Source organism: Homalodisca vitripennis, chromosome 5 (genome assembly GCF_021130785.1).
Source record: "Homalodisca vitripennis isolate AUS2020 chromosome 5, UT_GWSS_2.1, whole genome shotgun sequence".
In the NCBI taxonomy this organism is placed as follows: Eukaryota; Metazoa; Arthropoda; class Insecta; order Hemiptera; family Cicadellidae; genus Homalodisca; species Homalodisca vitripennis.
This window is the reverse complement of record NC_060211.1, coordinates 67,626,445-67,641,955: the sequence shown is the minus strand read 5'-3', so window position 1 is coordinate 67,641,955 and position 15,511 is coordinate 67,626,445. Positions and strand designations below refer to the sequence as shown.

General features: G+C 32.0%; 1 protein-coding gene across 2 annotated transcripts; it reads right to left on the bottom strand.

The window, feature by feature from the left end:
- Positions 1-1,899: 1,899 nt before the first annotated feature.
- On the bottom strand, positions 1,900-13,152 carry LOC124362328 (prolow-density lipoprotein receptor-related protein 1-like). Of its 2 annotated transcripts, none has more exons than XM_046816739.1 (5): positions 13,014-13,152; positions 7,174-7,348; positions 5,788-6,015; positions 2,841-3,243; positions 1,900-2,058 (listed from the first exon to the last, which is right to left on the bottom strand). In XM_046816739.1, exons 1-5 carry the CDS (start codon positions 13,069-13,071, stop codon positions 1,903-1,905), a joined length of 1,020 nt encoding a protein of 339 aa, XP_046672695.1. In that variant the 5' UTR covers positions 13,072-13,152; the 3' UTR covers positions 1,900-1,902. The 2 variants fall into 2 exon arrangements, with proteins under 2 accessions (XP_046672695.1, XP_046672696.1); XM_046816740.1 differs by having other exon boundaries at positions 1,900-2,055.
- Positions 13,153-15,511: the final 2,359 nt, after the last annotated feature.

Here is a 15,511-nt window from a genome sequence, read left to right as displayed (position 1 = left end):
TATAAACTGAACATAAGGCCGTGACATTGAAATGAAATGTACCTAACACCACAGATTAAATTCTACCTCAAAGCTTCATATCCAGTGAAACGTATAATTAGGTTTCATGGTCGTTTGAACTTGTGCATTTGCCTAAACAACAGAATTTATGTGTCTTGTCACGGTTTTGTATTTATCATAGACTTTAAAATTACCATGATTATCTTATTGTATATTTGTTATGATTATATAACAAATATGCAATAAGATACGATTACGTCGTTAAATTTTGTTGAATATTAGTGTTTAAATAATAAAAGCCAACATACCAAGTAATTATAAATTGGTTTTTATGTTTTGGGATAGTTAGTCTACGTGTTTGTTACCATGTGTTAATATATATTATTAGTATACTAAATTTGTTTAGAAATTGATTTATTCTGCTATTTTCTCGTTGGCATCATGATTACCTACAATATCAGTATAAAAGTATTCACTAACGCTCAACTAAATCCCATGGAGCGACATGCACTATAACCTACACGAGGAAGAAGGACAAATAAACAATGGTCACATATCATCCTGGGCATTTTAAACTTATTAAAAGTATTTTTCCATTGTTTCACATTAGTTAACTTTTACGCTCTAAAAATATGACACGTTTAAGTTGTTTAGGTAAATTTTTTGTATTAATTCAACTTTGTTATGCTAGTTGAGTTTTATAATGTTTAGCATGAGTTTAAAAAATCTTTAACCAATATATTAAAAAATCAAACTTGAGTTTTTTATTTGTTTATTTGCTAATATTTATTATTTTATATTTCATAAAATCCATGCCACGGAATATAGACGTTACTTTCATTGACAAATTAAAAAATTCCTTCTGCATTATTCATAGGAAATGTTTGCTTCCATAAACGCTTGCGAAAAACGCAAAGTTGGCTTATCACCATGATTATGGGAAATAAAATACTTTCATCCATCAATTTATACGAAGGAATTATTAAGGTCTATGATCAAAGATTATCAATAAATATAGAGTGTACTTTTTTCTGAACACTCTTAATCTTATTTTTTACGTTTTGACAATTAAAATTAATAGAGTTTATACCAGTACTCAAAACATGGATTTTAAACTAGGGATTTCACATGTTATAAAAAATATTTACGTGGTTTATCTTCATGAAAATTATTCTTCTTGTCTCTTTAAGTCTCGATGTACATGTGTGTTAAATTTCATTTTTCTACAAATTTGGGTGATTGGAAAAGAAGAATTTAGTTTTTGAGGGATTCTAAACGTATTTCAACCTGCTACGCGTGGTTGATCTGGGTTACAAATCTTTTTCTGAATATGAGGCATATGTGCGTTTAATTTCATTGTTGTGGGACGTTGGGAAGTTAAAAAAGAAAAAATAGTTATGTTTTAAACCCTTTATCACTCTGTACGGATGCTTTATCCTCCCGAAAATACTTTGCAAAACACAAGACACGTTTGTGTTAAATTTCATAATTCTAGTACATCGAGAAGATAAAAGTCTATAGTTTTTCTAGGATTAGTAAACCCATTTAAACCCCTATGGATGGTTGCTCTTTATGAAAAAACGTTGTTCTTCTATATAAGCCTTGTGGCATACGTATTCCAAAGCTCAACATTCTCTGATATCGGAAAGTTAATGAGCGAGTGATAGTCTTGCCTTTTATATATCGAGATGTGTGTAATTTTTCTTGAAAATGAAATATTACCAATATTTAAATGGCAAATAATGCATTTCTATGAAAGGAAATAGTGATAACCAATATTGGTATGAGCAATGAATTATCATTAGTTAATAACTATTACTCCCTTTAATGTTTCATTAAAATTTACGTACTTAAAAGTTTAATGGAAGTTTGAGGTATTTAAGAAGATTAGACATTAAATAATTACCGCACATTGTAATTGTAGTTGAATAAATTACATATACAAATACACATAATAGCAAGAAGTAGAAGCTTCTCTGGCCTATGACAGGATGAACTGCTCATCTCCTTTTTTTCCATTTGAACCTCTGGATGGTACACTTTCAGAGTCCATATCTTCTGTGAACAATACGTCTTACAAGGTAATAGTTCGATAATGGAAAAATCAAGAAAAGCTGAGTCTTTATATTTAGTCGAAAATATTGTTTTTATGAAGACTAGAAGTGTCAAAAGTGTATAGCAAAACGACAATTTAAAATGATTTTAGGGTTAGTAAGAAGGATGGAGTACATAACAGAAATATATTAATAAATTAGTATTATATTATGTACTTAAAATAATTATTTTAAATGTACTATAGTGTATATTTGTTATAAATACTTTATGACCTAAAATAAATTATCAGATTTTTGGATATCAAAGTTTGAAAAGTTTTAATGGTACCTATTGAAATGAAAAGTGATAATAGGTATTTATATTTTTCTCTTTAATTAGCTTAACACAACTGTCAAGCTTCATGTTATTTGCTTCAAAGGCTTCTGAGATACAATAAAACACACACACACACATATGGACAGACAGACACTAAACGAAGCGAGATAGAACACATGTCCATATGAACATTTTTGCTTTTTTTGTGTAATATCACATCTTGAAGTTGTGCCAACCTTGCGCGAAACTCCATGTATATAAGAAACCATTGTTAATATTTCATTTGAATAAATCTGTATCAGACGTGGCACCCTTCTTTGAAAAATAACTCTTCCAGGGAATGTGAAATCCCCCTCAGTTAGATTTGTTATCGCTCGAACCATGCTAGTTTATTATTGAAGATTGCTATTATAAAAATATTTTTAAATTATAATAACTGTATGAATTCTAATATTCTACACGTCACTTACTGTTTCCGGGTCTAAGAGTGACCCCGGAGCTGTGTACTCCTTGAGCCAGGTAAGGCCACCCCCCTCTGATACGTTGGCCTTCCATACAGTGTCACGGCCCTGACCATCCCAGCCACGGTGGGCCCAGAACAGCTGGTCACCGAGGACACCGATGCTGATGAAAATGTTCCACCATTCCGCAGACAGCCTGTAGTCCTGTATTCCGGTCCCATCATAGTCGCAAGATAGGATATTGGGGAGAGAGTCCCATCTCACTGACAGGTATAACCTCTTTCTCCCTGTGTCCAGTGCTAGACTGACTGTCTGGAGGCTACGTCTACCCTCGATCTGAATTCTCTTTAGCCCTCCACCATCCAGATCCATCCTGAAGAAGCCATTTCCGTCTGCAGCCAAAAATAAAAACCTAGAAATCGAAAGTTTTCTCAATACACTGAATATCTATACATACAGAAGTTTTATTATTTACCTACGCTCGTATGTACTATTTATAAAGCAATTACCGTTGGTTAATAAAATACCTGCATATAGCGAATTTTAGCTACACGTTTTAAACTCAAATAGACAAAATTTGTCATTTATTCTAATTCCCATTCATCAAATTGGTATTTGAAATGAAATTATTTATGAAAATTACAGAAGGCGTTAAAATCTAAACATGATATAAAGCTTTGAAACAGAAAAAATAATTTTATTTTACTTCGATGTCGTCTCTACGTTGAAAAAGCTAAGTAACATTTTTCTTTATCAAGATTAACATTGTCTTAGCTTATTTTACTGTCGCGTGAATGATATAAATGACAAACTCCAAATATTGGCATCAATGAATCATAAACACCATGATTCATAGATGACACAAGACATGTTTATCCCAATTTCTTTACTTAATGTATCCAGATAAAACGAACTTTAACAGATTGTTGGAGGTCTTTAATTGACCAAAAGAACTGGCTAAATTTCTTTTGAGATTGGGTTAATTTTTGTTATCTACGAATCTTTAATGAATTATTGTAAAGGTAAGAACGTACAATTATTCACCTTATTTAAAAGTTAATCAATCCTTAAAAGCTAATGATACCTTTCTTACATGAACTAAGAATTGTAAAACGGAGAATTTTTAGTTTTTTGTAAAAAAATTACCTGTTTTTTTGTTTTAATAAAAGTTTTATTATGAATATCTCGCTAATGTAATAATAAATTCCTGACATGGAGCAAAATAATAATATAATTTAAATGTTTTAGAACATTCACTTGTTTTTTTACTGTTGACAAATTTAGAGACGCAATGGAAAAACACAGGATAGCCTAAGTGTTGAATGATTCAAACAAATTGTCATTCAATTCCATTGAATTTGTTGTAACTCTATATTTGCTTTATCATGTGCACATCAATTGTTCGGCGTAAGGATAATAATCAGAACCAGCTTTCAAATACTGACCAGTTTCAGAGGGATTCCTGTACACAGCAGCCCGCCATACAATATGTTTATCATATTACTTTACTGTATCGTCAATAGAAGGTAATTATCCAGCAACAAGAACAAATGAAAATGTAACAAGTACTATCTATACATTCTGTACATTGCAACATACTATGCTAGCAGTGGTTTTTCCAAGAAACAAAATATATAGTCAGAAAACCCGTAAATGTAGCTAATCCGTAAACATGGCATATAGGTGTTAGAACTAACTATCCATAATTCTGTACTGACAGCTGGATTTATTTCTGTAGTATCTTTTCAAGATCATTGTGTACAATGAAACACTTCTTTATTATCTTGCAGTATTTTCTTTATTATCTATAACGTGAACAAGGAATACGATTAAATTTATGGTAGCTTTCAGACAGATTGTATCAATACTTTTGATCAATGTATCATTCTTCGTAAAAATATTATACATCCTAATACTTTATCTTAGAAGGTAAAAACTACGGGTATTTACAGTTTTTGGTGTATTGACCAGAAAACTATGTATATTTATATGAGTTAGTGAACACAAATGTCCACAAATCATCATGATATTGTACAAAACAAAAGTCCTTGCAAAGTTTCTACACATTTATGATATAATAATACTTATTCTGTTATATAAAAGTACAAGTAAACAACCTAAATATCCAAGAAGGACAGAACTACAAGTCGGTATTATATTGTGAAACATTTGACAGCCTGTGATAAAGGAGCTATATTTGTATCTAATCGTTTATATTGATTGTTGTTTAGTTTTAACGTTTGCCAATCATGGTACAACATTGCTACTTTACTCAAATTTTGCGGATGTGCATCGCATGTGCATCTTTGCTACTTTAAGATTTTTCAATGAAATAGCATGTTTTGAGTTATAGCAATTACATGTTTATATGGTGATTTCACCAATAACAGCAATCAAATTTACTCATAAACATATTTCGTTTCAGTCATTTAAATTTAAATGCATTGTAAAAAAAAATCTGTATTAGTTTTGACAGTGACGCGACGTAATTTCTTCGTTCCACTTTCATTTGATCTTTACTATTTTACGTTTTTTAACACCTGTTGGCCTATCCTAATGTGAAACAAATAAAACTATTTTAAAATTATATTTTAGTAATTTTCCAATTGCTGAAGTATTTTTATCAAAGCCAAGTCAGCAATGGAATGTTAAAATATTTATCAGTGCCACTCGTATGGTTCATAATTATAAAATTAGTTACCCACCACATAGGCAAGCGAAGTACTGAGATAATAATTGGAATTTCATTTATTACAGTCTCCTATTTAGATCATGAAACTTTCAACATTGATTGAGTTGGAGTATGAATGAGAAGAAAGTGTAATTACTTTGGCAAGTACCCTTATTTACACACACACACACACACACACACACACACACACACACACACACACACACACACACACACACACACATTTAGTTATTTTATTAATTTCTATATATTTAAAGATTTTACCTAGAATAAGGGTCAAGTACAAGGCTTTGGAGGCAAGAAAAGTTGACTGTCTTGTTCAAAATGAGAGTCTGGTTAATGCCGGGTAGGTCCGCCCTCCACACTGTGCAGTCTCTTCGTGTCCAGTAGATGCGATCTTGCACCCAATCTACGGCCAGGCTGGTCGCCTCTCCATCTTCTACCACTAGCCGGGGTATGCCCTCACAACCAAAGGGCTTCTCTATAGGTAAGCTAAAACATATCACGTATATTAAAAAGCACAAAAAGACAACATAATTGTTGAATTATCAGTGGTGGGGATAAGCGTTTAGAAATACCTGGATACGAACGTGAGCGGTGGCACTTGTAACTAAATCAGTCACTTTGAACTCAATTATGGTGTGGGATGCATATATATTCATGAGTATGAAGCACTATACAACAGACAATACCTGCTGTCTGCGGTAACACATAACACAGCTATGGTGGGCAGATTTGATTCGATGTGAATTTTGAGTTTACCTTCCTTTAACCTTACGCTACGTTTAGCGTCTGAAATCTTAGTCTGTTACAGATTAAATTCCGAAATTCTTGAATATAAGTTCTCCTGTAGAGATCCAGAATAATCAAAACCGTAGAGTACCCTGGTAGTTACTTGGTCTTTGCCATGATGTTAGTATCCTTGAACACACCAACATCACACAGGTACTGAAATAAGAGGCCATCAATGTTTGGCAATCAACCAAGCCATTTAGGAACAAAGACGTTCATAACGAACAATTGGCAACACAGTGTGTTTTCCAGTTTTCTCTTTTTTATAAGAATACGCCGATCTCTTTTAGTCCTTTTTTTACTTTTTCTCATGGTTCAGTTCCCAAGCAACTTATTAAAGCTGTGAAAAACAACAAATTTATTAAATTACGCACTATTAAATACAAACGAACGCATGGTTTTGAATTATACAAATTCTTGTTATCTAATGGGTCTTCATTAAGGAACTGTTTCCCTATTTAAGATCTGTGTTCTGGCCCATTACTGCTAACACAATTGCTAAGAGTACATTGAATAATATTATTATACATTTCCTGTTGTTGTCCACGATAAAATATGTGTGATACCACGGTTAAAAGGTCGCATGTATGTTTTGTAATTTATTCCAACACGTGAACTCATTAAGCTTTAAGTTCAACATTACTTACAGTTCTATTAAAAGAACTCTTTATAGATAAATGCAATAGTTCTTGGACATTTTTGAATCATTTAATAGTCCATCATAAATTCATCATAACACTAATGTTAAATAAAGCAAATTTTGAACTTTGTTATTTCAAAGTTTATTCTTTTGAATATGTATCGTTCAGATCTAACGACAACTTTCATTTACACACTGTTGATTTCATTACAACGTACCTCCAAATATTGCCCCACCCCGAGTAGAAGAGACAGCGACGCTGGTAATGGTAATCGATACTCAAGACGTCCATGTACATTTGGGACACCAAAGGCGGCAAGCGGTCATTGATGTCCAGGTCAGTCCAGGAGATCCCGTGACTCTCCCCGTACATCAGTCGGACTGATGTTGGCTCTGGAAGGTAACCATAGGTACACTAGTCTTCACCGTTATAGAATTTAACTCTGCATCCCACTTATTTTAAGAATTTGAGCTGTTTCACGTCACAATAATTGTCAGTTATTTAGATAATGACCACATGTAACGGTCTCAGAAATAGGCCTACACTTTAGGCACCAAATTAAGCTGAGCAATGATAAAATGGATATTCGTTTCTGATGCGTGCACTTTGTATTTTCATCCATTTTATTTGTTATTGGACTTTAAATTAATACAAACAATAAATACCACCAGTCGCCTCGTTACATTATCTCCTTGTGATTCACTGTTAACATGTTGCCCCCACCTATAAAGCTCTGAGCTGCAAGGGAAAATATATCATTAAAAAGGAATATTGCTCAACTTGCAGATCAAAAGGATTATCGACTATTATATCCAGTCGGACACACGTCTCCTCAGGTTCACTGACCAAACTGTTGCGACATCATCGGCAACCGTATCGCGTAGAAATAATATTATCCCGGAATCAACAACAAATAACCACACCACAAGTAATTTTTTACCTTCGTCTATTTCATCCATCAACCATTTTCCACCAAGTAATAGGTTAAGGTTATGAAAGAAAACAATTATAAAAGAAGACACTTGCTATTTTAAACTGTCCATATTGAAGGAAACAGTCACGCCCGTCACCTGACCGGCTTCTTGCAACAGCGCATGGACCTGTCCACCAGATTGAGCGACATCTGCAGGCCAGGGGCCAAGCTACTAACTGTCACTGCGGCGAGACTCACAGTATACTACAATATCTAGAGCGACAGATAACTGCTCCCCTCAGCACTTCGCCCGTCAAAGTGTCGACCCTGCCGCATCGTTACGACCTCACCTGGGACCGTCCTGGTCAACTCCTTCATTGAAAAGCTTTGAGTTCGAAATAAGGTTTTTAAGCTACTTAAATTCAATCCGATTAGAGGGTGCTGGTTTACCCACCATGACATGCATCTGCGATTGTCAGACAAGAGGATGCTAGTCGATCTGGTGGTGGAAAGTATTAGTCGTTGCTCATGGTCGAAAAATTTCTGAAAAAAATGTCGGAGCTGCCGGACTGAAATGTTAAAGAAACTCGTCAAAATTAGCAGTTGTTATAATATACAAGTCTCCCATTGGCAATAAAGATATTTCCTTCTCAAAGTTTGAACTTTATTAACGTACTTTACTAATCCCAATCAAAATTTCATCTTAATGGGCGCTTTCGACATTGCCGTTTTGGATGGTGTTTATCCTTCCACTTTAGACTTGCCGATTGACATCCATAATTGATGAATAGACTTGCCGATCTATTAAGACCATTCCACCTTAAGCTGTTGGTGACCCACACGATTGACGCCTAAAATAGCATCAGCTATTGACAACATTATCACAAATGTTCCAAATATCACAGTGTCTGTGATTAACAAGAAAATCCACTATAGTTTAAAAACAATAATAATGGAGAAAAGCTTGAAAGGGAGCTCAGAGTTATAAAAAAATAAGTGACACGAAGCCTTTTTGTGCAAAATTGTCTTCATACATTTATGTTTTGAGGTCCCATACACAGTCCTAATGAAGTACTGATAGTAGTGACTTATGGCCTGATGTATCCACACCTCTCCTACGTATTGGTTTTGTAGGAACCGTGTGCAAACAGTAAATTTTGAAAGAGCGTTCAAATAACAAAAGAAAGTGATTTGAATAATTGTAACATGAATTTTAGAGAATTCTGCAAAAAGTATTCAAATAATTGTGTTCTGTTAGTTAAATATGCTCTGACAAGGGGTTGAGACATATATGAAACAGACAAGAGGTAGAGACAGCTACGAAACTGGGATACACAGAACGGAACTTATGAGCATCTGCCCACGCAGGCTGGTGTTCATAGAATCAAAATATAGCAAGAGTCTATATTCACCAAGGTAAAATTTCACCTTGAAATGCTTTTTACCAGGCAAGGCATTTTATGATGCAGGGGAATTTATGGCACATAACTAGGAGACCCATCTTTTGTAAGACTGACTCCGATGATGGAAGTGGGTAAAATTGGCGTATGGATGGGTTTGAATGATTGGTATAAAATAAATAACAAAATTATTTAAATTAAATTATGAGACTTTTGCTATGCATGTTTACGTGTACTTGCAATAAACTATTTGACTTTGACATTTAAGTCTAATCAATTTAAGACAAGACTACAAACTTTTTCATTACACAATCTAGTGAAATTTCAATATCTGAAATCATTAAAAATAATCACTAGAGAAGGAATATTTCGTAGGTAGAGGTCAATACAATTATAAAGAGTTAGGTGAACTAGGTCTGGTTAATACACAAGTATAACAGCGTTCTCCACGTCATACTGTTGCTGTTACATTTCAATCACTTTCACTTTACATTAGGTTCATGTAGCTGGCCATTTATAATAGTAACTTGAAACTCATAAGTAATTTATCCTTCAACTATAAATACTATAGTAAATTTAGTAACGGTTGAGTTTACTAATTACGTACTAATAGAGTTTATCGTCTTAATAAATGTATGCTTTGTACTAATCATGCACCTACACAATCCACTAATGCTTGGTTGTGAAACTATAGTAGAATAAAGCATTTATACTCAAGAATACAAATTCAGTAATTAAATAATGGATTTTTAATTGCAGTTTTAGAACTATTCTGTGTCTATTGAAAAATTTCATTTAATCTGATTATATATTATTAAAAAACACATTTCACGTAGAATTTGATAAAAATTTCATTAATCGGGTTATGATTTTATGTAAAATACCTGATAATTCGATATTATAATTTTTAAATAGCTTTATACTGAACACGGATACCCACTATATTCTATTTTATGTTAAAATTAAAATTATCTGCTAAGTATTGAAATATAAATTAAAGTCTAATGGATTTTTTTTTATTATACCAACTTTTAATACAATATAAAATATTTCAACTAGTTTTATGGGAATTCCCGGCTACAAATTGAGTAATTTCAAAATTAATATTTTTAAATCATTTTTGGATTGCACAATTTATACCATTACAGTCGATTTAAAAGTTACTTATCCTCAAAGAATATTGAAAAAGGTCTTACACATTAAGCATTACTTTTGGAATTTATTTCACGGCTTCTAGAACCCTTACGTCACCGGTTCTTTAACTAAATTGCTTCTTCGAAAAATATAAAAATATTCAGCAAAAAATTTTACCAGACCTTTATCTAAAGTAAAAACTCATGAGCCCTAACTTTACAACATAAACATATTTCAAAACCAAGATAACATGTTCCAACTTGAATAAGCGATGGACCACAATCAAAAGATGTGGAAGGTCATCACGCTTGGATAAAAGACGGCGAAATCTGACTAACGATTTGTGTTGACAACAAATTAATCAAAATAATTTCTTGAACTCCAGACCCTGCTTACGTCCGTAGACGATAATATCAACTGGAGCATAACCTCAAGATTGATGAAGTAGCGTTTTAGTGTTCTAAAACCGAGAAACGTTGATACTACTTAATTAATCATAATAAATGTGCAAATACGTATATTGTTGTTTTTTCATTGCAGTTTGATTATTTAGCATATTAAATTTATACTTAAGGTAGACCTTATAAACTTGTTAGAATTACTGGAGCTATTAATACACAATTTCCTTGATGTTTTTCAAGATGTGTCGCTTGAGGAACAATGATAAGTACAAGGTGAATAAAGTATTTGTATATGAAGTTTTTACATATTATGAAATTGAAATTAAATTTAAAGTATATCCAATATATAGAGTATCTCAGAACACTCTATGTCATTTCAAGTATTTTCCTGGTCTATCCTGTAATACGAGGTAAGGATATTATTATTATCACAGTTAAAAAGGTAATGTTTCAATCAGCTGGTTAGAAGAGCTGAAATTCAAGCAGGTAATTTTATGGCTCAAAAGCAGTGCTGCTGTAACAAAGTGACTGTTGATATTGTTTAATACTCAACTTTTTCAAGGGGCAGTACCTTCCTTGTCACTCAACAGATTTTCTTAAACTTGGTATTATTGGATTTTTATTAAACTTAATAACTACAATTTAATATTCATTTAAAGTACCAACGGTATTATTGGATTTCCGTTATTACATTACGAAACTATTAAAATCGTTACAGCAAGCAATAACCTTATCTAAGCGTTAAATGTTGAAAATATGCCAACTTTTAAAGAGATACTGTGACGAATTGTTACATGAGCCAGAAGACAGTTTTTCATGAGTTTACACGGTTGTCTATGAAAAATGCAAAACATTTTAGCGATTTCTTAAAGATATCCACTTGTAAGGTTCTTAAGCATTAGAGAAAAATAATGCTATAAAAAGTAAATCAAATGTCTAAGATTTAATTATAAAGTATAAAGGAAGAGTTTTGGAAAATAAATATACTATTTGAATATTATTATGAATGAAAGATCATTTATGTCGTGGTGTTTCTATGGCAACAGTAAAGTTACCATATGTGACCGAGAATGATAAGGACATTAAAGACGTATTAAATACACGTCAAATCAATTTTAAATTCTGCCAGTTTGGCCAATGCTTTGAAGGGCTTTGAGCATTATTTAACATACATTGGAAGAGAAAACAAACCATAATGATATTAGCATCGTTGTTTGTCAGTTTCAGGCAGTTGTCTCTGAGACAGTTTTCCTTTATTTATAGTTTGTCACTTGTGAAAAGTTTATGAACGGGTTTGAATGCCTTTTCTTTTGAATTTTCTTGCGCTTTTTAAGAATATCTATATCTTTATTTATAGAGATATAACTATTCGTGTAATTTTTTTAATTTCCTCTGGTTACATACCTGACTTAGTTTCATTTTACATCTACTTTTTTAGTTTCTAAATAAAATTCGTAGGTCCTAAAAATGCACCTGATATTTGAAAATAGTGGGATTATTTATTTATCTCATTAACGCCCTAATTATAACTGAGCTTTATTTTAGTCCTGGTTGACTTAATCCAATTTGTTTCATAATAGTTAAATAGGTCAAATAAGTATAGCATTTTAAGACATGGATATAAGAGAGACACTGCACAATAAAATGTAATACTTTATATAACTCGTGATTTCTGCATAACAGTATCAAATTTTATATTTCTTAAAAAACTATTCTGTGTGATTTTAACTTACACGAATTAATTTATCGGCTGTTGTTAAACCTGAACCAAGGATTGAAGTTATTGAACATATTTTGTTAATATTGCTTCTGAAATTTTATATTAAATTATCGTCAAAATACATTTTTGGATTTTCCATCGAATCTTTAGGTATGAGTACGTTTAATTGACAACAAATTCCCATGTTAAATCTAGTAAACATAATCCAAAAAAATAATCGTGGGACTTAATTTTATATCTTTATTATATTGTGATTAACAACTTTGTAAAACTTGTATACATTTTTCCACCGCACAACATAATTACTATTGACTATGGATACTAAATTAGAACAATCGCAACATTGACGCATTATAATACACATTGTAAATCAACCTAATCAAGTACTATAAATATTATTGAATCCCCATGCAACTCATAGCACTTTTCAAGTTGAAATCTTATGAAACCGTATAATTTAAGTATATAAACTATATTAAATTGTGATACCTGCTGTAACCAAGAAGCCGAAGAGTATACTCGTATATCTTAACCACATGTTGCACATACTGAGATGTCTTACAGAGTGTGTTCCACCAACTGACTTATCATCACTGACCAAAGTTCGCTACCGATAACCGTTTTTAAACGCTGTGTGGCATATATCTGGTTAGCGAGTAAGCGTGGTTTTTTAGATAATGTTTATAAATAGAATTAGTTCTACTCCATTTTATCTTAATATTTGTCCCCGATACTTATTTATTTTTAAATGACATGATAAAGTGCAGTTGAAATTATATAATACCATCACAATTAAAATAACACATATAAATCTCCAAAGATAAATATGTGAGTTTTTTAAAGTTTCTATATTATTTATAGTATCAGGGACCTTAGTCCTTACATTTTTATGTATTATGACTTTATAAGTTTTTTTTATGGAAGATGTTTTTTATGAGAAGATGTATTGTAAAGTTTTACTTATGATTGTTTATACATAAACATTTGACATTCACTCTTATCGAGATATGGTGACATAATTATATTCCTATATTCAACCATATTTCTTCCAGCCTGATCATAAGTTATACTTTAAATGCTTAAAACACCCCAATGGATTATAAAAACATATTTTATTTTTTATCCGAGAACGTTTTTTAATCGACTGTTACTAAATGTTTATTGTTGCAAAAAAACACCCAAACGTATATTGAATTTATCTCCTTTTTCTTGTAACTTAAAAAATGTCAATTAGGATATATATTGAGGCTAACGAAGGTGTATAATTAAAATAAACTTTGCACAGTAACAATATTCTATTATGTACATTTTTTTTAATATTTGAACATGACTTTTTGTAGCACGTAAGTGAAAGTTTGTTTAACTTTCTAAATGCAAATAAAAAACAGTTTGCTATGCTAGGATTTCACACCTTGTAACCGGGCTATAATATGCCTATTAGAAACATTTTCGCCCGAAAAATATCTTAAAGCATCTCTGAAGTTATTTTATGGTGATAATTTTACACAGCATTACAACTCACTACTGCAATAGTTATAAATCATTATTGAGAATAAATTTGTTTTACAAAAAATTTGAGCGATGCACTAAAATTCGAACTGACCATAAACTAACTAGTTATAGTATTGGGTTGTTTTATTCACCATCTATAATACTTTTTATTGATGATAAAATTAACTACCATAACTTGAGTGTTAAGACTACAAAACGAAAAACTGCATAGATCACACAACTAAGCGGTCTTGGTCGTAGACATTCTCAAATGTGATATACATCGATGCTATCAGTACGCTCCAAGTTTAAGTAGCCTTTGTGAGAGATTTACACACAGTCTATGATACTGTTATTGATGATACCATAACGAGTAAATGGGTGTTAAGACTGCTGAACCATAAACTGTATAAGTCATACAACTAAGCGGTCTTGGTCGTAGACATACTCAAATGTGCAATACATCGTTGTTATCAGCACGCTCCCAGTTTAAGTAGCCTTTGGAAGATATTTGCTCACAGTCTATGATACTGTTATTGATGACACCATAAAGTGTAAATGGGTGTTAAGACTGCAGAACCATAAACTGTATAAATCACACAACTAAGCGGTCTTGGTCGTAGACATTCTCAAATGTGCAATACATCGTTGTTATCAGCACGCTCCCAGTTTAAGTAGCCATTGGAAGATATTTGCTCAAAGTCTATGATACTGTTATTGATGACACCATAAAGTGTAAATGGGTGTTAAGACTGCAGAACCATAAACTGTATAAATCACACAACTAAGCGGTCTTGGTCGTAGACATTCTCAAATGTGCAATACATCTCTGTTATCAGCACGCTCCCAGTTTAAGTAGGCTTTGCGAGAGATTTACTCATTTATTTCTGCAACATTGTTACTAAGGAATAAGACTTTTGGCATTGCCATAGTCAGGTTAATTAATATTTGTTGCTCACTTGCCTGAAACTTTGCTCCTTTAAGAAATAATGCATGTATCGTAATATACAGAGCATTCACCTTAACTGTGTCATAATTAATATCTCAAAACAGAACAAATTTACAGAAAAGTTAAAATGGGGAACTCTACCTGCTCACTACTATAAATAATATTTTTTAAACATTTGCTATATTTTTCCAATTTAGTGGTCCTTTTGAAAGTTTTATACGGTGTGCCTTATACTTATATTTTTAAACTCTTTTATTTTTGAACACATTCTTTTCTATATACTTTCTTAGGAATAATATTCCACTAAAGTGTTTAAAAATGTTGTAACAATGAGTAGAAAATACTACATCATAGTAGACCCAGTAGAAACAAATATAGTAAAAGAAAACATATATGTGCTGTATTATGTATATAAATTGGAATAGCCTAATAAAATTGTATTAATCATTGAATCACTAAAAATACTTGCTTTGTCATTCAATGTTTATTGAAATTAAATTAGTCTATTGCCATTCACTTAAATTTAATGTATATAAATCAAAGACAG

Coding starts and splice junctions, on each gene's coding strand:
- LOC124362328 (XM_046816739.1), bottom strand. CDS start 13,071: ATGTGCAACATGTGGTTAAGATATACGAGTATACTCTTCGGCTTCTTG. Junction 7,349..13,013: donor CGGCTTCTTGGTTACAGCAG/GTATCACAATTT, acceptor GTTACCTTCCAG/AGCCAACATCAGTCCGACTG. Junction 6,016..7,173: donor GGGTGGGGCAATATTTGGAG/GTACGTTGTAAT, acceptor GATATGTTTTAG/CTTACCTATAGAGAAGCCCT.